Source organism: Schistocerca cancellata, chromosome 1 (assembly GCF_023864275.1).
Source record: "Schistocerca cancellata isolate TAMUIC-IGC-003103 chromosome 1, iqSchCanc2.1, whole genome shotgun sequence".
Classification (NCBI taxonomy): domain Eukaryota; kingdom Metazoa; phylum Arthropoda; class Insecta; order Orthoptera; family Acrididae; genus Schistocerca; species Schistocerca cancellata.
The window spans coordinates 422,961,017-422,987,592 of NC_064626.1; the positions used below are offsets into that span (position 1 = coordinate 422,961,017).

General features: G+C 45.1%; 1 protein-coding gene across 2 annotated transcripts in view; it reads right to left on the minus strand.

Annotated features, from left to right (window-relative positions):
- Window positions 1-26,576, minus strand: part of LOC126176108 (S-adenosyl-L-methionine-dependent tRNA 4-demethylwyosine synthase TYW1-like) — a 120,127-nt gene that overhangs the window by 18,759 nt on the left and 74,792 nt on the right. For both annotated transcript variants that reach the window (XM_049923256.1, XM_049923248.1), the window contains exon 9: window positions 23,576-23,822. In XM_049923256.1, coding sequence (XP_049779213.1) covers window positions 23,576-23,822 — 247 coding nt within the window. The remainder of the gene's footprint in view (window positions 1-23,575; window positions 23,823-26,576) is intronic.

Genomic DNA, 26,576 nt, shown 5'->3' on the forward strand with positions numbered 1-26,576 from the left:
AAAAAGGACAGGTATACACTTGCGCGCGCACACACACACATCCATCCACACATATACAGACACAAGCACACATTTGTATCGGCAAAGAGTTTGGGCAGAGATGTCAGTCGAGGCGGAAGTAAAGAGGCAAAGATGATGTTGAGTGACAGGAGAGGTATGAGTGGCGGCAACTTGAAATTAGCTGAGGTTGAGGCCTGGTGGGTAACGGGAAGAGAGGATATACTGAAGGGCAAGTTCCCATCTCGGGAGTTCTGACAGGTTGGTGTTAGTGGGGAGTATCCAGATGGCCCAGATGGTGTAACACTGTGCCAAGATGTGCTGGCCGTGCACCAAGGCATGTTTAGCCACAGGGTGATCCTCATTACCAACAAACACTGACTGTCTGTGTCCATTCATGCGATTGGACAGTTTGTTGCTGGTCATTCCCACATACAAGCTGGGAGGGTGCATAGGACAGGTTTTATGCCGGGGACGGTTACAAGGGTAGGAGCCAGAGGGTGGGGAAGGCGGTTTGGGGATGTCATAGGGATGAACCAAGAGGTTACGAAGGTTAGGTGGACGGCGGAAAGACACTCTTGGTGGAGTGGGGAGGATTTCATGAAGGATGGATCTCATTTCAGGGCAGGATTTGAGGAAGTTGTATCCCTGCTGGAGAGCCACATTCAGAGAGTGATCCAGTTCCGGAAAGTATCCTGTCACAAGTGGGACACTTTTGGGGTTCTGTGGGAGGTTCTGGGTTTGAGGGGATGAGGAAGTGGCTCTGGTAATTTGCTTCTGTACCAGGTCGGGAGGGTAGTTGTGGGATGCGAAAGCTGTTTTCAGGTTGTTGGTGTAATGCTTTAGGGATTCCGGACTGGGGCAGATTCGTTGCCACAAAGACCTAGGCTGTAGGGAAGGGACCGTTTGATGTGGAATGGGTGGCAGCTGTCATAATGGAGGTACTGTTGCTTGTTGGTGAGTTTGATGTGGACGGATGTGTGAAGCTGGCCATTGGACAGATGGAGGTCAACGTCAAGGGAAGTGGCATGGGACTTGGAGTAGGACCAGTTGAATCTAATGGAACCAGAGGAGTTGTTCTTCATTGTGAGTTCAGATCATGAAGATGTCATCAATAAATCTGTACCAAACTTTGGGTTGGCAGGCCTGGGTGACCAAGAAGGCTTCCTCTAAGCGACCCATAAATAGGTTGGCATACGAGGGGGCCATCCTGGTACCCATGGCTGTGCCCTTTAATTGTTGGTATGTCTGGCCTTCGAAAGTGAAGAAGTTGTGAGTCAGGATGAAGCTGGCTAAGGTAATAAGGAAAGAGGTTTTACGTAGGGTGGCAGGTGATCAGCGTGAAAGGAAGTGCTCCATCGCAGAAAGGCCCTAGACATGCAGAATATTTGTGTATAAGGAACTGGCATCAACGGTTACAAGGACGGTTTCCGGGGGTAACAAATTGGGTAAGGATTCCAGGCGTTTGAGAAAGTGGTTGGTGTCTTTGATGAAGGATGGGAGACTGCATGTAATGGGTTGAAGGTGTTTATCTACGTTGGCAGAGATACGTTCTGTGGGGGCTTGGTAACCAGCTACAATGTGCGGCCGGGATGATTGGGTTTGTGAATTTTAGAAAGTAGGTAGAAGCTAGGGGTGCAGAGTGTCGGTGGGGTCAGGAGGTTGATGGAGTCAGGTGAAAGGTTTTGTAGGGGGCCTAAGGTTCAGAGGATTCCTTGAAGCTCCGCCTGGACATCAGGAATGGTATTACCTTGGCAAACTTTGTATGTAGTGTTGTCTCTCTTTCCTGATGAAGCAACCGTTGGTTGCGAAAGCTTGAATTTTGTGTGTGCGCGCGTACGCGTGTGTGCGCGCGCGTGCGTGTGTGCGCGTGTCTATCAACATGCCAACGCTTTCGTTTGGTAAGTTACATCATCTTTGTTTTTAGATATATTTTTCCCACTTGGAATGTTTCCCTCTATATATATATATCTCCCCATACCGAAACTGATGGGATAGGGGGTAAGAAAATAAAAAAGAATAACAACAAAGTAGGCGAGACATTTTTTCAAACAATTTGGATTACCAAAGAATAAAAATTTTAATCCTAACCACTTTACAATGGCTCTTTCATTCACTCTGTTACATGTCCTCAATGAAACAACTAGATGAATGGTACTTGTCATATCATTATTGATTTACTTACCTTATAAACCCAAAACTATAGGCCCATATGCCTGATATCAGTCAGTTGTAGAATTTTGAAAACATATTTTATACTTGTGTATTATGACATTTCTGGAGGTCGAAAATCTCCTCGGTGCGAATCAACATGGCTTCTGAAAACAATGGTCATGTGAAACCCATCTAGTTCTGTTCATTCACGAGACCCAGAAAGCAGTAGACACAGGCACCCAGACAGATGCCGTGTCCATTGACTTGCGGAAGGCATTTTATACCATTCCACACTGCGAATAATGAACAAAATATCAACGTACAGAATACCAAACTGACCGTATGATTGCACCCAGGAACACAGCCTGTCATTCTCAACAGAGAGAAGTATTCAGAAGTAAAAGTAACTTTGGGAGTATCACAAGGGAGTTTTATAGGACCATTACTTTTCACTATATATATTTCCAAGTGGGAAAAATATATCTAAAAACAAAGATGATGTGACTTACCAAACAAAAGCGCTGGCAGATCGATAGACACAAAAACCAACACAAACATACACACAAAATTCAAGTTTTCGCAACCAACGGTTGCTTCATCAGGAAAGAGGGAACGAGAGGGAAAGACGAAAGGATGTGGGTTTTAAGGGAGATGGTAAGGAGTCATTCCAATCCCAGGAGCGGAAAGACTTACCTTAGGGGGAAAAAAGGACAGGTATACACTCGTACACACACACACACACACACACACACACACACACACACACACATATCCGTCCGCACATGCACAGACACAAGCAGACATTTGTAAAGGCAAAGAGTTTGGGCAGAGATGTAAGTCGAGGCGGAAGTACAGAGGCAAAGATGTTGTTGAAAGACAGGTGAGGTATGAGCGGCGGCAACTTGAAATAACTTACCCAATCTGTTACCCCCGTAAACCATCCTTGCCATCCTTGTAACCATTGATGCCACTTCCTTATACAGAAATATTCCGCACGTCCAGGGCCTCGCTGCGATGGAGCACTTCCTTTCATGCTGATCACCTGCCACCCTACCTAAAACCTCTTTCCTCATTACCTTAGCCAGCTTCATCCTGATCCACAACTTCTTCACTTTTGAAGGCCAGACATACCAACAATTAAAGGGAACAGCCATGGGTGCGAGGATGGCCCCCTTGTATGCCAACCTATTCATGGGTCGCTTAGAGGAAGCCTTCTTGGTTACCCAGGCCTGCCAACCCAAAGTTTGGTACAGATTTATTGATGACATCTTCAGGATCTGGACTCACAGTGAAGACGAACTCCAGCATTTCCTCTCCAACCTCAACTCCTTTGGTTCCATCAGATTCACCTGGTCCTACTCCAAATCCCATGCCACTTTCCCTGACGTTGACCTCCATCTGTCCAATGGTCAGCTTCACATGTCCATCCACATCAAACTCACCAACAAGCAACAGTACCTCCATTATGACAGCTGCCACCCATTGCACATCAAACGGTCCCTTCCCTACAGCCTAGGTCTTCGTGGTAAACGAATCTGATTTATAACTGAGTCATTCTCCCACTGAACTATTCGCAATCAACACAGGAAAGGGGGGAATGAAAGTTGTATATAAATTACCCTCCACCATACACCACAAGGTTGCTTGCAGAGTACAGATGTAGATGTAGAAATTTTTGAGCTTCACATATGTACTTTTTTTTGCCATGTCGTATTGAAAATGCACCTCTGCCCAAAGATGTATTGAAACAGGAGATGTCACAATGTTAAATGTCTTTCTTGGGTTGTACATGAATACTCTCTTATATTTTTTTTAGATGCCTGGAAATACTGGAGGTATCAATGATAATGGACTATTTCATCCATTAACCACATTACTGTAGCAAGTATATGATATGGAAGATATAAAAACTAACAGATACTTTTAATATGTAGTGTAGTGGAAATCTATCATAATAAACTTGACCAGAGACAGTACTAGTAACTAGAATCCTAAACAAAATAAGAGATCGTGCTACAAGATGCATCATGGCACGAAAAAGTCTAGTTCTGAACTATTCTATGTACCCACCATTTGTCTGAACTACTCTCTTCCAGTTTACACTATAGTTAAACTGCAGTGGTGACAATTCACTCATTCTCACCTGCATTGAACTTTGTGGTTGGACTGGTAATAGGAAGGTGAAGAAAGGGCCAATAGCTGTAACATACTGCCCCCCCTTTTTTTTCCTTCTTCTAACAAATACAGGTCTGACAAGGGGAAGAACTCAAACACAGCCAATCAATTCTGTTTGTAGTTGGTAGGTCCCTTGTGTACAACCTAAAATGAAAGACAAAGATATTTTCGTTCAGCACCTTCCCACTTTTGAGAAACCCACCCTTTAAATTCATGATGTACAATCAACTCAAAACAGAGGATTGACAAATAAATTAAAATTGAGCATTTTTCATCATCATATATTGGGTATGCAAATGCACATTTTCCTAGAAAGAAACTTTTACGATTGCCACTTACGTACCCATAACGAAACACTGTTCAAAGAAAGCACCACTGGCATAGTGACCAAGGCATCTGGCTGTGTTCGACTGCCAAATGCTTTCTGCAGTCCCCATCCCCGCATTAAGCTTGCACAACCAGGTAGACACAATGATTCACAGCATAATTCATAATCAGCACTAAGCACTAATTTTTCAGGTGATGTTATCATATGCAAGGCACACATCAAAATTCCCAAAAAAAGAAATATTTTGAAATGTAAATCAAGTCTGTTTTCCACCAAATCTTTGGGAGAAACTATTTACTTCTGTGAAGACTGAATTCATTATATGTTCTTCGTGCTGCGAGTATATTTGCTTTCAATTTTTATATGACAAGTACCATCCATTTCTTTGTTCAAATGACAGTGGGGATATGTAACAGAGCGCGTGAAAGTGACCTTGCAAAGTGGCTCAAATTAAAATTTTAATTCTTTATTAATCGAAGTTATTTGAGAAATTTATTTACCTATCTCCTTACTATTCCTTCTTGATTTATTTACCTTCCCAATCCTTTTACTCCTAGCTATTTCAATACAAACTACACATAAAAAAAGGCTTGCAGAAAGCATTTGGGAACCTGGCACAGATTCTCTGTCCCTCAGCCACACACTCATCTCCACACCAGTAACGCTTTTGCCAGACAGCGTTTACTTTGTATGTACATAAGCAGTAGTCTTAAAAGTTTCTGTGCTCAATTTCTAGAAAATATTATTGCAGACTTGTCATGTGATGATAAAATATGCTCTATTTTCAATTATGTATTGATCCCGTCAAATTTTAATCAATTGAACGCTGTGACCTTTAGGTACATCATACAAATACCTTTTATTTTTCCCAATATGAAACTAGCTACTAACAAAAATATTGTTATGTTACCGATAACTCAAATTGCTTTCACTTTAATGCAATGATGCATCATAGGCTAGACAGTGTTCAAAGTTTGTGATGGTGGGGTAGGAGGATGGTTGGTTAGTTGGTTTAAAAGGGGGGGGGGGAGGAGGAGGAGGAGGAGGAGGAGGAGGATGAGGATGATGAAGAAGAAGAAGAAGAAGAAAGGGACAAGATTGCGAGGTCATTGGTCCCCCGTTCCCAGCAGAACAATTACCCAAGGGACAGAAGAAAAAGAAGAGTTACAGCACAATAACAGGAGAACGGAAGAACAAGAAGAACGACAGAAGGACAACAAACACTACAATGGATAAAACAGGACAAGAAAACCACAGAGACATGCAAGAAACAGGGAGAAGAAATTAAAAACAAGAAAGCAGATTACCATGGCTGGCTGACCATAAGAATAAAAGAGGAGAAGCCAGCCACTCTGCAACACATTAAAACCTCCACTCTAAAAAGCACTATGGTGAAAGACACAGAGGGACAAAGGACATGCGCTAAAACTCAGATCAAATGATAAAACCCTCCCTCACAAATAAAACGTAAAAACTAAAGCTGCTGTTGAGGCATTGTCACCCAACACTGAGGGCAGGGTGCTGGGAAAGTTAAAAGTCCGCTGCAGAGCAGCTAAAAGTGGGCAGCCCAGCAAGAGGTGGACAACTGTCATTTGGGAGCCACAGCGACACTGAGGTGGGTCCTCGCAACGGAGGAGGTAACCATGTGTGAGCCACATATGGCCAATGCAGAGCTGACAAAAGACAACTGATTCCCTGCAAGAAGCCCGCAGGAAAGACTTCCACACATTCGCAGTCTCCTTAATGACACAGTTTGTTGTGTATACTGTTATGCCACTCCGTCTCCCAAAGCCGAAAAACCTTGCAGCTTAAGACAGAATGCAGGTCAGTTTCAGAGAGGCCCATCTTCAAGAGTGGTTTCCGTGTAGCCTGTTTGGTCAGCCTGTCAGCAATTTCATTGCCTGGGATTCCGATATGTCCTAAGGTCCACACAAACACCACTGAATGACTGGACCGATCCAGGGCAGAGAGGGACTGCTGGATGTTCGTTACGAAAGGATGGCGAGAGTAGCACTAGCACTGGTCAATAGCTTGTAAGCTGCTCAGGGAGTCAGAATAGAAGGAATGACTCACCAGAACAGGAAAGGATGTACTGAAGTGCACGAGTTATGGCCAGAAGCTCTGCAGTGAATACACTGCAACCAGCGGGCAAGGAATGCTGTTCAATATGGCCTCTGTGGACATAGGCGAAGCCAACATTACCATCAGCCATCGAGCCGTCGGTGTAAACAACTTCAAAGCCCAGGAACACATCAAGAATAGAGAGGAAGTGACAGTGGAGAACGGCAGGGTTAACAGAGTCCTTAGGTCCATGCAAAAGGTCCAGATGAAACTTCAGTCGAGGTGTACACCGTGGAGGTGTATGTGAATCAGGGTCTATGCACAGACACTGAAAAAACTCCTGGATTTTTCCCAGGTTTCCCAGTTAAAAATACACTTTCTCCCGGACAAAAATGCACTTTTTCTGTGTTAAATGACAGGATACTTTCCCTTGGACCTGTCAAACTTATCAATCCTTTGAAGGGTTAAGGTTTCATTCATCAGCTTGAAATTCCCAGCACATTAGTAAACGACTGCGAGCGCGGAAAAAAAAAAAAAAAAAAAAAAATTACATGCAGCCACAAGTACGCTGCATATTTTCATATTACAAAAGTATAAATTCGAATTCCATCAAACTTGACAAGTTAGTTTTCGAAGCACTGAAATCAAGATTGCGATGCACTTCTGTAAGTCAATCATAGCTCATGCCACGTGATCTCGCCAGCCAATGAAAGCGGGTACTCGGAGCATGGAACATGTGATGTCGTCGGTCAACACCAACATCACAAGTTAGTAGGAAAAGTTAATGGTTTAAATTAATATACAAGTGTGGCTGCAAGAGAAGCTACACTTTCATGTATAAGACTGGTCTCGAAGATCAATTAGCCACCAGAAAAGCTAAGGTTTCACATATAAATTGGTCTTTTTTTGTATGTGTTACACTTCAAGATACATCACACAAATCCGCCAGTAAAATTTTAAGTTTTAAACGAGAGTCAAATGGTCTACGATTTAAGAAATTCATTGCACATTCTCATACACAACATAATTCATCATGCGTAAAAGGTTATTTACACTGACATTGACACTTTTCAAACCATCATTCACAATATTTTCCCGTGAGCTATTAGAAACAGGTTCATTTCATCAGTTGCCATTGACTGCCAGAAAAACAGTTGTTACTGCCATAGGCAGCCTGTGGCAGCCTGTATGTTCGTACGTTCAAAGCATTACGGGAACGTACATAACGTAATAAAAGAAACAGGACATCAGATGATAATTCAATAGCATCGGAATTTCGTAAACCATACTAAAATACCCAATTCCGTGTAGAGTGTACATTCGTATGACCAGATTCACAATGAAGTAGGCCCCAACCTGATGTTAAGCTTTTCAGTGTGGTTTTCGGGGTGTAAATTTTCAATAATGCATTACCTAGTTTTTGGTTCTTTATTATTGTGGCATCGAATGGAATAAAGACTTGCAAATGGTGGCCGGACTTCCCCGAATAGGGGCCTCCCGGCCAATGACGCCATACGCTCATTTCATTTTATCGATAATGCCATACTTGCCAGAAGATGAAAACGTGTACTTGAAATCCAGCAAACAGTTGAAACTGGCCAATAGTATGGAATGAAACACTTTGTTTCAAATAAATCAACTGCCTCAGTGAAAAAGATTAATAACAACCAAATTTCTTGAGCAAACTGACAAAAATAACTTCATCCACGTCTACATACATACTCTGCAATAGACCATACGGTGCGTGACGGAGGGTACCTCGTACCACAACTAGCATCTTCTCTCCCTGTTCCACTCCCAAAAAGAACGAGGGAAAAATGACTGCCTATACGCCTCTGTACGAGCCCTAATCTATCTTATCTTATTTTTGTGGTCTTTCCACGAAATGTAAGTTGGCGGCAGTAAAATTGTACTGCAGTCAGCCTCAAATGCTGGTTCTCTAAATTTCCTCAGTAGCGATTCATGAAAAGAACGCTTTCTTTCCAACAGAGACTCCCACCCGAGTTCCTGAAGTATTTCTGTAACACTCGCGTGATGATCAAACCTACCAGTAACAAATCTAGCAGCCCGACTCTGAACTGCTTCTATGTCCTCCCTCAATCCGACCTGATACGGATCCCGAATGCTCAAGCAGTACTCAAGAATAGGTCGTATTAGTGTTTTATAAGTTGTCTCCTTTACAGATGAACCACATCTTCCCAAAATTCTACCAATGAACCGAAGACGACTATCCGCCCTCCCTACAACTGACATTACATGCTTGTCCCACTTCATATTGCTCTGCAATGTTACGCCCAAATACAGGGTTATTACATCTACATCTACATCTACATCTACATTTATACTCCGCAAGCCACCCAAGGGTGTGTGGCGGAGGGCACTTTACGTGCCACTGTCATTACCTCCCTTTCCTGTTCCAGTCGCGTATGGTTCGCGGGAAGAACGACTGTCTGAAAGCCTCTGTGCGCGCTCTAATCTCTCTAATTTTACATTCGTGATCTCCTCGGGAGGTATAAGTAGGGGGAAGCAATATATTCCATACCTCATCCAGAAACGCACCCTCTCGAAACCTGGCGAGCAAGCTACACCGCGATGCAGAGCGCCTCTCTTGCAGAGTCTGCCACTGGAGTTTTCTAAACATCTCCGTAACGCTATCACGGTTACCAAATAACCCTGTGACGAAATGCGCCGCTCTTCTTTGGATCTTCTCTATCTCTTCCGTCAACCCGATCTGGTACGGATCCCACACTGATGAGCAATACTCAAGTATAGGTCGAACGAGTGTTTTGTAAGCCACCTCCTTTGTTGATGGACTACATTTTCTAAGGACTCTCCCAATGAATCTCAACCTGGTACCCGCCTTACCAACAATTAATTTTATATGATCATTCCACTTCAAATCGTTCCGCACGCATACTCCCAGATATTTTACAGAAGTAACTGCTACCAGTGTTTGTTCCGCTATCATATAATCATATAATAAAGGATCCTTCTTTCTACGTATTCTCAATACATTACATTTGTCTATATTAAGGGTCAGTTGCCACTCCCTGCACCAAGTGCCTATCCACTGCAGATCTTCCTGCATTTCGCTACAATTTTCTAATGCTGCAACTTCTCTGTATACTACAGCATCATCCGCGAAAAGCCGCATGGAACTTCCGACACTATCTACTAGGTCATTTATATAAATTGTGAAAAGCAGTGGTCCCATAACACTCCCCTGTGGCACGCCAGAGGTTACTTTAACGTCTGTAGACGTCTCTCCGTTGAGAACAACATGCTGTGTTCTGTTTGCTAAAAACTCTTCAATCCAGCCACACAGCTGGTCTGATATTCCGTAGGCTCTTACTTTGTTTATCAGGCGACAATGCGGAACTGTATCGAACGCCTTCCGGAAGTCAAGAAAAATAGCATCTACCTGGGAGCCTGTATCTAATATTTTCTGGGTCTCATGAACAAACAGAGCGAGTTGGGTCTCACACGATCGCTGTTTCCGGAATCCATGTTGATTCCTACATAGTAGATTCTGAGTTTACAAAAACGACATGATACTCGAGCAAAAAACATGTTCTAAAATTCTACAACAGATCGACGTCAGAGATATAGGTCTATAGTTTTGCGCATCTGCTCGACGACTCTTCTTGAAGACTGGGACTACCTGTGCTCTTTTCCAATCATTTGGAACCTTCCGTTCCTCTAGAGACTTGCGGTACACGGCTGTTAGAAGGGGGGCAAGTTCTTTCGCGTACTCTGTGTAGAATCGAATTGGTATCCCGTCAGGTCCAGTGGACTTTCCTCTGTTGAGTGATTTCAGTTGCTTTTCTATTCCTTGGACACTTATTTCGATGTCAGCCATTTTTTCGATTGTGCGAGGATTTAGAGAAGGAACTGCAGTGCGGTCTTCCTCTGTGAAACAGCTTTGGAAAAAGGTGTTTAGTATTTCAGCTTTACGCTTGTCATCCTCTGTTTCGATGCCATCATCATCCCGGAGTGTCTGGACATGCTGTTTCGAGCCACTTACTGATTTAACGTAAGACCAGAACTTCCTAGGATTTTCTGTCAAGTCGGTACCTAGTATTTTACTTTCGAATTCACTAAACGCTTCACGCATAGCCCTCCTTACGCTAACTTTGACATCGTTTAGCTTCTGTTTGTCTGAGAGGTTTTGGCTGCGTTTAAATTTAGAGTGAAGCTCTCTTTGCTTTCGCAGTAATTTTCTAACTTTGTTATTGTACCACGGTGGGTTTTTCCCGTCCCTCACAGTTTTACTCGGCACGTTCCTGTCTAAAACGCATTTTACGATTGCCTTGAACTTTTTCCATAAACACTCAACATTGTCAGCGTCGGAACAGAAATTTTCGTTTTGATCTGTTAGGTAGCCTGAAATCTGCCTTCTATTACTCTTGCTAAACAGATAAACCTTCCTCCCTTTTTTTATATTCCTATTAACTTCCATATTCAGGGATGCTGCAACGGCCTTATGATCACTGATCCCCTGTTCTGCGCTTACAGAGTCGAAAAGTTCGGGTCTGTTTGTTATCAGTAGGTCCAAGATGTTATCTCCACGAGTCGGTTCTCTGTTTAATTGCTCGAGGTAATTTTCGGATAGTGCACTCAGTATAATGTCACTCGATGCTCTGTCCCTACCACCCGTCCTAAACATCTGAGTGTCCCAGTCTATATCTGGTAAATTGAAATCTCCACCTAAGACTATAACATGCTGAGAAAATTTATGTGAAATGTATTCCAAGAAAATTTATGTGAAATGTATTCCAAATTTTCTCTCAGCTGTTCTGCCACTAATGCTGCCGAGTCGGGGGGTCGGTAAAAGGAGCCAATTATTAACCTAGCTCGGTTGTTGAGTGTAACCTCCACCCATAATAAATGATTGAAGCGATTTCACAGCTCTACAATAACTTTATTATTTGAGATATTTTCACAATGCTTTGCACACACATACAAAAACTCAAAAAGTTTTTTTAGGCATTCACAAATGTTCGATATGTGCCCCTTTAGTGATTCGGCAGACATCAAGCCGATAATCAAGTTCCTCCCACACTCGGCGCAGCATGTCCCCATCAACGAGTTCGAAAGCATCGTTGATGCGAGCTCGCAGTTCTGGCACGTTTCTTGGTAGAGGAGGTTTAAACACTGAATCTTTCACATAACCCCACAGAAAGAAATCGCATGGGGTTAAGTCGGGAGAGCGTGGAGGCCATGACATGATTTGCTGATCATGATCTCCACCACGACCGATCCATCGGTTTTCCAATCTCCTGTTTAAGAAATGCCGAACATCATGATGGAAGTGCGGTGGAGCACCATCCTGTTGAAAGATGAAGTCGGCGCTGTCGGTCTCCAGTTCTGGCATGAGCCAATTTTCCGCGGGCTACGCGTGAAACTTGCCCACACGCGTTCAACCGTTTCTTTGCTCACTGCAGGCCGACCCGTTGATTTCCCCTTACAGAGGCATCCAGAAGCTTTAAACTGCGCATACCATCACCGAATGGAGTTAGCAGTTGGTGGATCTTTGTTGAACTTCGTCCTGAAGTGTGAAGTGTCGTTGCACTGTTATGACTGACTGATGTGAGTGCATTTCAAGCACGACATACGCTTTCCCGGCTCCTGTCGCCATTTTGTCTCACTGCGCTCTCGAGCACTCTGACAGCAGAAACCTGAAGTGCGGCTTCAGCCGAACAAAACTTTATGAGTTTTTCAACGTATCTGTAGTGTGTCGTGACCATATGTCAATGAATGGAGCTACAGTGAATTTATGAAATCGCTTCAATCATTTGTAATAGCCCTGTATTTAATCGACGTGGCTGTGTCAAGCACTACACTACTAATGTAGTATTCAATCATTCCAGGATTCTTTTTCCTATTCATCTGCATTAATTTACATTTATCTATATTTAGAGTTAGCTGCCATTCTTTACACCAATCACAAATCCTGTCCAAGTCATCTTGTATCTTCCTACAGACACTCAACGACGACACCTTCCCGTACACCACAGCATCATCAGCAAACAGCTGCACATTGCTATCCACCCTATCCAAAAGATCATTTATGTAGATAGAAAACAACAGTGGACCTACCACACTTCCCTGGGGCACTCCAGATGATACCCTCACCTCCGATGAACACTCACCATCGAGGACAACGAACTGGGTTCTATTACTTAAGAAGTCTTCGAGCCACTCACATACTTGGGAACCAATCCCATATGCTCGTACCTTAGTTAGGAGTCTGCAGTGGGCCACCGAGTCAAATTCTTTCCAGAAGTCAAGGAGTATGGCATCCGTCTGATACCCTTCATCCATGGTTCGCAAGATATCATGTGAAAAAAGGGCGAGTTGCGTTTCGCAGGAGCGATGTTTTCTAAGGCCATGCTGATGCACGGGCAGCAACTTCTCTGTCTCAAGGAAATTCATTATATTCGAACTGAGAATATGTTCGAGAATCCTGCAACAAACCTATGTTAACGATATTGGTCTGTAATTTTGAGGATCTGTCCTTCCACCCTTCTTATATACAGGCGTCACCTCCGCTTTTTTCCAGTCACTCGGGACTTCACATTGTGCAAGAGACTCGCGATAAATGCAAGCTAAGTAAGAAGCCAATGCAGCAAAGTACTCTCTGTAAAACCGAATTGGAATCCTATCAGGACCTGGTGATTTATTTATTTTCAACCCATTCAGCTGCTTCACAACCCCAGGGATGTCTATCACTATGTCCTCCAAACGGGAATCTGTACGAGACTCAAACGGCAGCATGTTTGTACGATCCTCCTGCATGGAAGATTTCTCAAATGCTAAATTTAAAATTTCAGCTTTCGTTTTGCTGTCTTCCGTTGCCAGGCCAGACTGATCAGTGAGTGACTGGATGGAAGCCTTCGACCCGCTTACTGATTTTTCATAAGACCAGAATTTCCTTGGGTTTTCAGCAAGATCTTTTGCTAAGGTATGACGGTGGTAATGGTTGAATGCTTCGCGCATCACTCTTTTTACAGCAGCACGAATCGCTAACTTTTGCCTGTCCTCATTCTCCCGATTTTTCTTGTACCGCAAGTGCAGCTACCTTTGCTTCCTGAGCATTCTCCAAATTGCGCTGTTAAACCACTTCACCGTTCTGCAAGGCGATTAATGCTTGACTGTTAGAAACCTGGAAATAAAATAAAACCAAAAAACTAAAATGAAAAACGTATTATGGCCTTCCATAATTACGTGAATCTATGTTATCTATGAAATCTATGAACTGATGGCTCCCGGCCACAGAAATCTGTTTTGTTTTCATTTGACGTGAGATCTGTAAACGAAGGGGAAACAGCAAAATAACTAAATGTAAACACTGCATGTCAGAAAAAATTTCCAGGTAGCTTCTGGCTGCTTGCTACAGCCACACATCCAAGTAGCCAGAAGTGGGAGAATATACTGTTCATCTTCTCTACTGAAGCTAATGTAAACAATTGTGACGTCACGTTCATCGGAAGCAGTTATGAAGAATTATATAGTTTTTCAACCTAATGCCTTTAACACTTTTGGGAGGGGGGGGGGGGGGGGGTGTTAGTTTTCCAATGCAGAGGCTCGAGCAAAGTGCTCAGCAATTGTGTTTGCGTCGTTAGAGAGCACGCCGTTGATGTTAATGCCAGTGACACCCTTGGGGTCTGGTACCCAAAAAGACGTCTGATCGTCGTCCAGACTTGGGAAGGTGACATATGGCATCCAGTGGTCGACACATACCTCTCCCAACACTCCTGTTTCCCTCGTTATATAGGCAGGCGAACATGGGCACGGAGCTGCTTAAAGGCTGTTAGGTGCTCTAGGAAAGAGTGCCGCTTATGTCGCTGTAGAGCTCGCCAATGCTCTAATTGCCTCAGCGACTTCCAGCAACCACCAAGGAACTGTCTTTCGCCGGGAGCATCTTAAAGAACGAGGGATTGCGTTTTCTGCCGCAGACATTATTGCTGTAGTGAACTGCTCAATCACGTCGATGGCACCATGTGGGGGAGATTCATCGGGGACAGGAGAGGTGAAGGCTACCCAGTCTGCCTCAATTACAGCCCATCTGGGTAGGCGTCCATTGGCATGACGCCGGGGGAGTGACAGGAAGATGGGGAAGTGGTCACTACCACACAGGTCGTCATGTGCTCTCCAGTGGATAGATAGGAGAAGTCCTGGGCTGCAAATTGATAAATCAATGGCCGAGTAAGTACCTTGAGCCACACTGAAATGTGTGGCAGTCCCACTATTTAAGAGGCAGAGGTCAAGTTGGGACAGTATATTTTTGACATCTGTGCCATGGCCAGTAAGCATGGCGCTACCCCACAAGGGGTTATGGGTGTCAAAATCTCCCAAAAGTAGGAAAGGTTTAGGGAGTTGATCAATCAGTGTAGCCATACATTCAGAGGACTGCATCGTCTGGAGGAAAATAAACATTGCAGACTTCATGTAATATCCCCTGTAGCCGCGAAGGGCACGGGTCCGCAGTGCCGGGAACCATGTTTCCTGGAGGGCAATGCAGAAAGCAGGTGTGAAGCTTAACAATTGCTGTAGCTCAGCCATGACGTGTAAAAATCCGCAGTAATTCCACTGGAGGATGACGTGATCATGAGACTGGGAAGGCAGGAAACACAATGAGGCAGTCTACACCTCATGGTCACCTGCTGCCACTGACTTATTTCCTGAACATGCTAGATGCATTGTGTCTGAGGGTCTGGCGAGATCTAGGTCCTCAGTGAACACCAGAATCATCACCTCATCCTCAGACACAGAGCTTGTAGGCGGTGGTGGTGTGGGTGCCACCACAGTTCCCTTGGTCTTGGGGGGGTCTTCTTTCTGAATTTCTCTCGTTGATCCTTGGGTTTCTCTGGCTGGGAGGGCTTCACTGATTCAGTCTGCAGGACTGAGATTGATCATGAAGCCCTACAACCAGCTGCTTTAAGGCACTTCAGCCACTGGCAAGTGTCATCCTTCCCACTGCAGAAACGTGGGAAGGGAGTGACCCAAGAGACCCCTTCCTAGCAAGAAGAGCCAAAGAAGACTTACGGTTCTCCAGCTGAGAAGTGGGGACCGGTGTCCCCAGTGGTTGAGGGGACAGTGCTCCTGAGGTAGGGAGGGAAGTGCAAAGAATTCCATGGTTATCGTCAGCGCAGAAAACAACACTGCATAGTGGGTGGAGGACAACGCATCCAGGAAGGTGTCCTCGCTCAAGCAATGGAGGATGAGTGAGACTGCAATGTCACGACAAGAAAGTGGGCTAAAGATCCCAATGCATGATGGACACGATGCACCATGTAAGGTGCCCTTCCCCAATTGGCTCGCTCTTCAGGAAAATTTTGAGAAATGGATGTCAAACCCTACAGGGGACCATCACATAAAGGCCGAAAGGTGTGAGAATCCTTATAAGTCACCTCTTACGACAGGCAGGAATACCTCACGCCTATTCTAACCTACGGGCTTGCAGAGGGGGTGGGGTAGGAGGGAGACAGTGTTAGTATGCTCATGAATCCCTATAACTCATGTTCGGCACATCAGTGCACTGCTGCTCCAAGTTGAATCCAATGTTGCTAGATAGAGATAGGTTTCCCTTGGCATCAAGTGTATGGTCATTTTTAAGACTGGTGGGATTTTTAAGCTGAATTTTGGAGGCAATTTTTCAAAGAAAAAAGTATGTCATAGTCCATAAAATACAGTACTGAATGTTAATGGGAGCATTTCAAATTTAATACCGCTCATCTTTGAATTTAGTTCTTTAATTCCCAAATATTTATAGCCATAAATGTAAATCCGTTTAGATGTACACAATCATTACGAACATTATTAGCAAAGTTATATTAGTTGATAAGCATGGTAACTAAAGTTTTACATTCCATCAGCTCCAGCTATGTTCAGAAACTGCCAACACACGTCAATGTACATCAAGCCACATCTCAATGGTGCCAACACTCTTGACTTAATAATAAATCCCAATTGTTTCCAGGTATGCGGTGCACCGAGACTTGCCTGTGAATTCACCACTCTCAGCCCAACTGCATGTAGTTCCTAACTGTTTGTCGAACAACAATGACAGACGCAGCAGACACTGCATGTGAAAAATTTTCCGCAATGGTGACAATACTTCACAGTTTGCATTTTGTCTGGATCAGTTGTGCTGGAAATGATTCTGTGTAAACAAATAATATTGTTTAGAACGTTAAAAAAGTAATCTAATAAAGTACTCTGTCTACTCTACCAGACACAATAGAAATCAGTGTCTCTAATACATGGATTGCTCTTCACCCAATTTATGTCCTTCAAATCAACTCCGATACTCTGTCAAGCCAAAATGTAACTTACTTGGATGAAAACACTACATTTCATTGAAAGAGAAAGTACTCCACTTGACATTCATCCCAGCTCCCGAGTTCAGCTCGTAATATTTCAGTATATGCCCTTAATCTCACTGCTATTAGTGCTTGCAATGTAACAGTAATTTTAAGCATCCGACAGGATAAATTCAATTCCATATGAATTGCTACAAATTTTTTTTTTTTTTTGTGGCGCACAACTTCAATGGTCATTGGCGCCCAGACTACGTTAGGAATGCACCACGAGGCACAAGTTTAAAACACCAACTAAAAGGGAAAACACGATAAAAAGACAGATTGACAGGCATAGGATTAAAAAAACAGCATAATCAAATGTCCTTAGACAGGTGTGTCAAGTTGCTAAAACAAAGAACGCGAGCAGCTGCTCCCGGGTCATCCGCTAAAATGGCATCTAGAGTACATGGCAGGCCAAGATCAAGACGCAGTGTATTAAAATCCGGACAGGACGTTAAAATGTGGCGGACCGTCAGCAATTGCCCACATGGGCAGAACGGCGCCAGCGCAGCCGTCTGCAGATGGTGATGGCTGAACCGGCAGTGTCCAATTCGTAACCGGGCCAAAACGACCTCCTCCCGCTGAGAAGGGCGTGAGGAGGATGTCCAAGCCACGGGAAGAGGTTTCAAGGCCCGAAGCTTGTTGTCCGTAAGTGCAGCCCAATCGGCATGCCACAGCGATAAAATGCGCCGACAAATGATCCTGCTACAATCTGATGAAGGGACACAACAAGGAGCTGTTCGAGGCTGGAGGACCGCAGCCTTGGCCGCGGCATCTGCAGCTTCGTTCCCAGGGATACCGACGTGGCCAGGAACCCACATAAAGCTAACCGGAGAACCGTTGTCCACCAGCTGCTAAAGAGAGCGTTGGATCCAGTGCACGGAAGGGTGAACCGGATATGGATCACTGAGGCTCTGGAGTGCGCTCAGGGAATCGGAGCAGATGACATAAGCAGAATGTCGGTGGTGGCAGATGTAAAGAACAGCCTGGTAGAGGACAAAGAGCTCAGCTGTGAAGACCGAACAATGGCCATGGAGCCGGTATTTGAAACTTTGTGCCCCGACAATAAAAGAACACCTGACCCCGTCATTGGTCTTAGAGCCATCTGTATAAATGAAGGTCATATTAATGAACTTCGAACGAAGTTCGACAAAACGGGAGTGGTATACCGAACCGGGGGTAATCTCCTTTGGGGGCGAGCTGAGGTCAAGGTGAACGCGAATCTGAGCCTGGAGCCAAGGTGGCGTGTGGCTCTCGCCCACTCTAAAGGTTGCAGGGAGTGAAAAATCAAGGTGTTGAAGGAGGCGATGAAAGCGAACTCCAGGGGGTAGCAGGGCAGAGACATACAACCTGTATTGACGGTCGAGAGTCGTCAAAAAAGGAACGATAAGACGGGTGGTCGGGCATTGACAGTAGCCGACAGGCATACCGACAAAGCAGTATATCGCGCCGGTAGGTGAGTGGCAATTCACCAGCTTCAGCATGAAGACTCTCGACAGGACTAGTATAAAACGCTCCGATCGCAAAATGTAAACCCCAATGTTGTATGGAGTTGAGGCGGCGTAAGATGGATGGCCGTGCAGAGGAGTATACGAAGCTCCCATAATCCAGCTTGGAGCGGACGATCGACCGATATAGGCGAAGTAGGACGGTTTGATCCGCTCCCCACCACATACCACTGAGAACACGGAGGACATTTACAGAACGGGTACAACGGGCAGCCAAATATGACACATGTGGAGACCAGCTAAGTTTCCTGTCAAATGTAAGACCTAAAAATTTTGTTGTCTCCACGAATGGAAGAGCAACAGGACCGAGTCATAAGGACGGTGGGAGAAACTCTTTGTAGAGCCAGAAGTTAATACAGACCGTCTTCTCGGCAGAAAAACTGAAGCCATTGGCGACACTCCAGGAGTAAAGACGGTCAAGAGAATGCTGAAGACAGTGCTCCAGGAAACATGTACGCTGCGCGCTGCAATAGATGGTAAAATCGTCCACGAAAAGGGAGCCTGATACATCAGCTGGGAGGCAATCCATTATTGGATTGATCGCTATGGCGAAGAGAGTGACGCTCAAAACTAAGCCCTGTGGCGCCCCATTCTCCTGGCGAAAGGTGTCGGACAGGACAGAACCCACACGTACCCTGAACTGTCGATCCATTAAAAAGGAACGAATAAAAAGAGGGAGGCAACCGCGAAGGCCCCATGTATGCATGGTGCGGAGAATGCCCGCCCTCCAACAGGTGTCGTAAGCCTTCTCCAAATCAAAGAACACAGCCGCGGTCGGGCGCTTCCGCAAGAAGTTATTCATAATGAAGGTCGACAAGGTAACCAGATGGTCAACAGCAGAGCGGCGCCTACGAAATCCACATTGTACATTGGTAAGTAGGCGTCGAGATTTGAGCAGCCAAACCAAACGAGAGTTAACCATTCGCTCCATCACCTTACAGACACAGCTGGTAAGCGAGATGGGTCGATAACTGGAAGGCAAATGCTTGTCCTTCCCCGGCGTAGGAATCGGTATAACAATAGACTCGCGCCAGCATGCGGGAACATGTCCCTCAATCCAGATGCGATTATAAGTACGAAGAAGGAAACCTTTACCCGCAGGAGAAAGGTTCTTCAGCATCTGAACATGAATAGAATCAGGCCCAGGAGCGGAGGACCGTGACCGGGCAAGTGCGTTTTCGAGTTCCCTCATGGTGAATGGGGCATTATAACTTTCACGATTTGAGGAGCGGAAGTTAGGTGGCCTAGACTCCTCTACCTGTTTTCGGGGGAGGAAGGCAGGGTGGTAATGAGCGGAGCTCGAAACCTCTGCGAAAAAGCGGCCGAAGGCATTGGAGACATCCTCAGGGGCCACAAGGACGTCATTCGCGACCATCAAGCCAGAAACTGGTGAGTGGACCTTAGTGCCAGATAGCCGGCGCAGGCTACCCCAGACAACAGAAGGAGGAGTAAAACTGTTGAAGGTGCTTGTGAAAGCAGCCCAGCTGGCTTTCTTGCTTTCTTTAATAATACGACGACACTGTGCACGTAATCGTTTATAATTGATACAATTCGCCACTGTAGGGTGGCGTTTAAAGGTGCGTAAAGCACGTCGACGAGCACTTAAAGCGTCTCTACATGCTGCGGTCCACCAGGGGACCGGTACGCGACGTGGAGAAGAAGTAGGGTGAGGGCTGGAATATTCAGCAGCAGTGAGAATGACTTCCGTGAGGTGTGCGACCTGACTATCGCAGCTTGTGAAGGTTTGATCCTGAAAGGTCGCCCTGGAAGAGAAGAGCCCCCAGTCTGCTTTGGAGATGTTCCAACTAGATGAGCACGGAGAGGGGGTATGCTGCAGGAGATGGATAACACACGGGAAGTGGTCGCTCGAATATGTATCAGAAAGTGCATACCACTCAAACCAGCGTGCAAGTTGGGTAGTACATATAGAGAGGTCTAAATGGTAATAGGTGTGAGATGTGTCCGAAAGAAAAGTAGGGGCGCCAGTATTGAGGCAAACAAGATTGAGCTGGTTGAAAAGCCCCTCGGGCAGGATGCTGGAGAGCCCCAAAGGGGATGGTGGGCATTGAAGTCTCCAGTTAACAAAAATGGTGCAGGTAGCTGAGCAATAATTTGCATCATGTCTGCCCTGGTAACGGCAGACGATGATGGAGTGTAAACGGTACAAATGGAAAATGTAAAAGTGGGGAGAGTAATTCGGATGGCAACTGCCTGCAGGCCGGTGTGCAATGTGATGGGATCGTAGTAAATATCATCCCGGACCAGCAACATAAACCCCTCCGTGAGCCGGAATACCTACCACAGGGGGTAGGTCAAAATGCACAGAGGTGTAGTGTGCCAAGGCAATTTAATCGCATGGGCGTTGCTTCATTTCCTGGATGGCTACGACGAGCAGACTGTGCAAGCGGAGCAGCAACTTCAAGTCCTCTCGGTTGGAGCGAATACTGTGAATATTCCAGTGAATAAGTGCCATCGTAAGAAAAAAAGGAAGATAAAAGAAGGGGTCACCTCGAAGGCCGCTGAGGGCCCGGCTTCGAGCGAGCACTGCCGCCGCTATCAGTAGGCGGACAGTCATCGTCCATTGGTTCTATAGGTTCATCGGCCATCTTGGTAAGATGGCCGGGAGGGCGAGCTTCCTCCGCCGGTGAACGGCCAGATGTTCGGCTACCAGCGGTGCGGCCAGGCGAAACAGATGACGGCCTGGGGCGGCAACCGCTGGGTGGCGCAGGAGAAGAAATGCGCCGTGGCGGAGAAGGAGAACTGTGCTTCCTATGAGCCTTCTTGGAAGGTCGTTTGGTGGAAGTACTGGTCGATGGCTGGGAGTTCGAGGTACGTAGGAAGTCTGCATGGGACGGTTCCTTCTTGAAGGCCCGTACATCTGACTTCTGGGTCTTCGTCTTGGCAGAAGCTGATGAAGGGGCTTGTGTCTGTGGGGTGACGGGAGGAAGAGGAGACGTCGAGCGCACGATCTTAGCACTGGCCGAACGGACGACCGTCGTGCTAAAGGTCACATCGCATGTCTGGGTTGCCACCTCCCTGGTAGTCCGAGGAGAGGCGAGGACAGCACTGTATTTTCCCGCTGGGAGCAGCGTGGGCTTCCTACTAGCAAATAGCTTGCGAGCAGCCAAGGCGGACACTTTCCCTTTGACCCGAATTTCTTGGATACAGCGTTCTTCCTTGTAGATGGGACAGTCGCGGGAGAACGCTGCATGGTCACCCTGACAGTTCACACAACGAGGAGACGGAGGTGGACAGTCACCCTCATGGGCGTCCCTGCCACAAGTGACACATTTAGCCGCATTGGAACAAGACTGGCGAGTGTGATTAAAACGCTGACACTGGTAGCAGCGCGTAGGTGTCGGGACATAGGGGCGAACAGAAATAACCTCGTAGCCCGCTTTGATGCGCGATGGCAGCTGAACACTATCAAAGGTCAAGAAAAGTGTCCGGGTCGGTACAAGGTCATTGTTGACCTTTTTCATGACCCTATGGACAGCCGTCACGCCCTGCTCAGCGAGGAAAGACTGAATCTCCTCGTCAGTCAATCCGTCGAGTGATCTAGTATATACCACACCACGAGACGAATTCAAACTTCGGTGAGCCTCCACCCGGACAGGGAACGTGTACAGGAGTGCGGCTCGAAGCAGTTTTTGTGCCTGAAAGGCGCTCTCAGTTTCTAGTAACAAGGTACCATTACGCAACCTGGTACAAGACTTAACAGTTCCGGCTATGGCATCTACGCCCTTCTGGATAACGAAAGGGTTGACAGAGGAAAAATCCTTTCCGTCCTCAGATCGAGATACAACGAGGAACTGTGGGGCAGGCGGTAGTACTTTTGTCACTGGTGGCTGGTCAAGTTTCCGTTTGTGGGCAGAAGTCGAGAGAGAAGAAGAAGAGAAATCCATTGCGGAGGAATCCCCCATGATTGCCAGCGTCTCCGATGGCGCACTCCTTCCTTGTGGGGACCCTCTCAGAGGGCACTCCCGCCTTAGGTGAATGTTTACACCTCAGGTCACACCTCCCGAGAAACAGACGGAGGGACCAATCGGCATGGTCAGAAGGTATCAGCTCAGGCAATCACCCCTCCCTGGGCCTGGCCTTTACCAGGGGGTACGTGCGTGGCTTACTTGTCTACCCAGGGCGGGGAATTACGCGTTACCCTGTCACCGGCTACGCGTGCGAACGCGTGGGTCGGCCTTCAGGCGCGCACAGGGAGGAAGGAAGAAGAGGAAAAAGAAGAGAGAGAGGACAGACTGTCTCAAACGCCGCGGCGGAGACCAGAGAAGGCAAGGAGAAGAAGGCAAGGGAAAGAGTAAGGAAGACAGTGAGATGGAGAAGAACAAAGAAAGGAACCAACCAAAGGAAGGAAGACACGAGAAGAAGTGAAAAACCAAAATGACCACAAATATAGGTCGTGGAACAGTCCGTCTCCGGACGCAGGCGCTAACTACCCCCTTGAGGGAGAGGGACTCCATTTAGTCGCCTCTTACGACAGGCAGGAATACCTCGGGCCTATTCTAACCCCCGAACCCGCAGGGGGGACTACAAATAAGTACTACCTCTTGCAAGTCCCAGAGAGGTAGGGTCGTTTTATGCTTTATGCATCTTATGATGAGCTGTACTTTATTTGATTTGCAAGTACAGTTTGAAACGAGGATAAAAAATATTTCTCCCCCACGTCTCATTTCTGGGATGGAGCTTGCATTCGAGGTTAGCTTCCATTTGGGTGAATACATATGAGGGAAATTAGTTGGTCATGACTGAGGGCTTTCCTTTGTGAAAAGTCTGTGACCACATGACACTCAGGAAACGCAGACAGTACGCAAGGAATAGGCTACACATGGAATAAAACCTTTACAGTGGCTAAGAGCTCATGCCACTAAAAAATCTATTCGATAACAAGAAAGTATCTATAAAGCAACGTGCAAGACTTGTTACATCAATATAATACACACATTGAACAATACTCTACATGATAAATTTCTCACCTTCACTTCAATGAAGTCTGGTTTCCCCAATTCAACAAGTTGAGCATAACCATCGATTTCAGCAGTGTTCCAGGCTTTGACAAGAGTTAGACGATACACTGTGCGCTGTCCTTTCTCTTCAAGTGCACGAAGACTATCCACAAATCGCTCCCAGAAATCTCTAAACAGAGGCCTGTCAATTTTCTTCAAACTTTCTTTTGAAGCTGCATCCACACTCACATACAACTGTGTCACTGGGCCCATATTCCTGCAAATGCAATTTAAGAAACATTAAAAAATATACCGAATGTTCTAAAAGACAAACAAGGGAGTAAATTAAATCTCAATGAGTAACTCTACAGCACAGCAGGTTATTAAAAACTGGTAACGAAATGCTATTAGTATGAGAAGCACAAACCCAGTGACAGAGTAATAGATCACTAACTGAGTCATTGAAATATGTCTGGCATTTTCAGGATGCCAAGGTGCAGGTATACAATTTCCAACTCTAGAAACTCTTAGTTATGATGCTGAGCAACTAACTTCTCTTCTGGTACAATGAGAATGACTGTGGAAAGGCAAGTGGCTGATATCAAATCCCAGTCCAGCACACAATTTCATTATTAGATGAGTCAGTAATGGTGAACATATTCTGGATAACAGGATATGTATTATTCAGCAGTAATCCTCTATACATGAAAACTGTGATGCTGTCAGCAGTAGTAAATATGAATAGTGGGATCCTGTAACAAGTTTACAGAGTGCAAAAATGATACTACATAGTTCATTACAAGTTGTTATAATTATCCTTTTGAACAGTTTTTATTATTTCCCCTACTAGTGGGGTAACTGTGGATTTTCTTCAATGCCAGACACCTCTGATAATATCCAACCAATACAGTTTTTGGGTCTATTTCAGTTCCACAATACCCTAGCAGAGTAACAAAGTGTCTTAAGATGCAAACACCAAACTACTACTATCGAAGAAATGTATATCAACAAAAATAACAAATTTTCAATTTTTGAAAATATAACTGGATACATAAGGATATCTAAAAACAAAGATGATGTGACTTACCAAACGATAGCGCTGGCATGTCGATAGACACACAAACAAACACAAACATACACACAAAATTCAAGCTTTCGCAACCAACGGTTGCTTCGTCAGGAAAGAGGGAAGGAGAAGGAAAGACTAAAGGATGCGGGTTTTAAGGAAGAGGGTAAGGAGTCATTCCAATCCCGGGAGCGGAAAGACTTACCTTAGGGGGAAAAAAGGAAAGGTATATCTTATTTACTCGAATCTAAGCCACACTTTTTTTCCGGTTTTTGTAATCCAAAAAGCCGCCTGCGGCTTAGAATCGAGTGCAAAGCAAGTGTAAGTTCTGAAAAATGTTGGTAGGTGCCGCCACAACTAACTTCTGCCGTCGACTATATGTAGCGCTACACAGGCATGCTTTGTAGGCACAAAGATAAATACTGGCGCCAAAACCTCGGCGTCAGTAAATAAATTAAAAAAAAAAAGGTGGAAGACGAGCTTTTTTTCCCGCCCCGAGTTTCGACCACTGCATTTTCATACATTATCCAACGAAGTAAATACAAATTCCGTATTGTTCATCTTCGAATGTAGCAGAATTTCAATGTACTACGAAAATCCGACATGCCAGACTGTTTGGGATGTTTGTCAATATGGCTAACTCTACTTTCTGTATTTTTTCCTACCTGTGAGAAGAGATGGTTGCTAATAGGAACCTGATGAAATGTGAATCACATGCAGTATTCTCTTCACCATAAGAATAATACGAATATCAACATTTTGTCATGTATTCTTTCGTGTTTGCTGCTATCTCATTTAAATCCTGCCTGCCTAATAAACTACGAAACTAGAGTGAGACAACAGCAAACGCGGAAGAATATACGTATCGTGTCATGTTTATATTCGTATTATTCTTATGCCCAATAGTGATACAGTCAGAAATGAAGCACGGCAACTGACTAGATTTTTAATTCTAAGATGACTAATTTCTGTGCAGAATTTGATGTACTAAAGAAGCGGCCGCAAAGATTTTCAAACAGAGAAACATTTTCGCCTAACTCTCGTTCAGAACATGTTCTATCATATGCAGTCTATTATTTGGTTCTTGTTGATCATTATCAAAGAAAGCAGCAGTGTAAGTAACAACAAATAGCAGTCTCTTGCCATTGTTTCGCTAATGAGACGATTACTCTCTTTTTTTTTTTAATTGTAAGCGGCGGTAGCGCGCACAAAAGCAAGCCATGCCACGAGTGGCGACAGGCCGTAAACACGCACTATCAGAATGTGACAAACAATGCGCGACACAGTACAGTAATGGATTTTCAGCTTAGAGTGACGCAAACACCTATAACAAAGAAAACAGCACTTATCAGATCAAAGCAAAATAAGCAATCGATTCAAACCAGACGAAGCACGCGAAAAAGGAAGGGTACCCATATAAATACGGATGGAGCGCCTGACGCGTAGCAGTGGCTACCTGGTAAAGCTTAACTGCTAAGCTTACGACTCGAACCAAACTACTGTAGCTGTATCGTCATTCATTCGACCTAAATTGTGTCTTATAAAATGTAGACTGTGCAATGGCAAGGAAAGCGTTTCTGAAGAAGAGAAATTTGTTAACATCGAGTATAGATTTAAGTGTCAGGAAGTCATTTCTGAAAGTATTTGTATGGAGTGTAGCCATGTATGGAAGTGAAACATGGACGGTAAATAGTTTGGACAAGAAGAGAATAGAAGCTTTCGAAATGTGGTGCTACAGAAGAACGCTGAAGATTAGGTGGGTAGATCACATAACTAATGAGGAAGTATTGAATAGGATTGGAGAGAAGAGAAGTTTGTGGCACAACTTGACCAGAAGAAGGGATCGGTTGGTAGGACATGTTCTGAGGCATCAAGGGATCACCAATTTAGTATTGGAGGGCAGCGTGGAGGGTAAAGATCGTAGGGGGAGACCCAGAGATGAATACACTAAGCAGATTCAGAAGG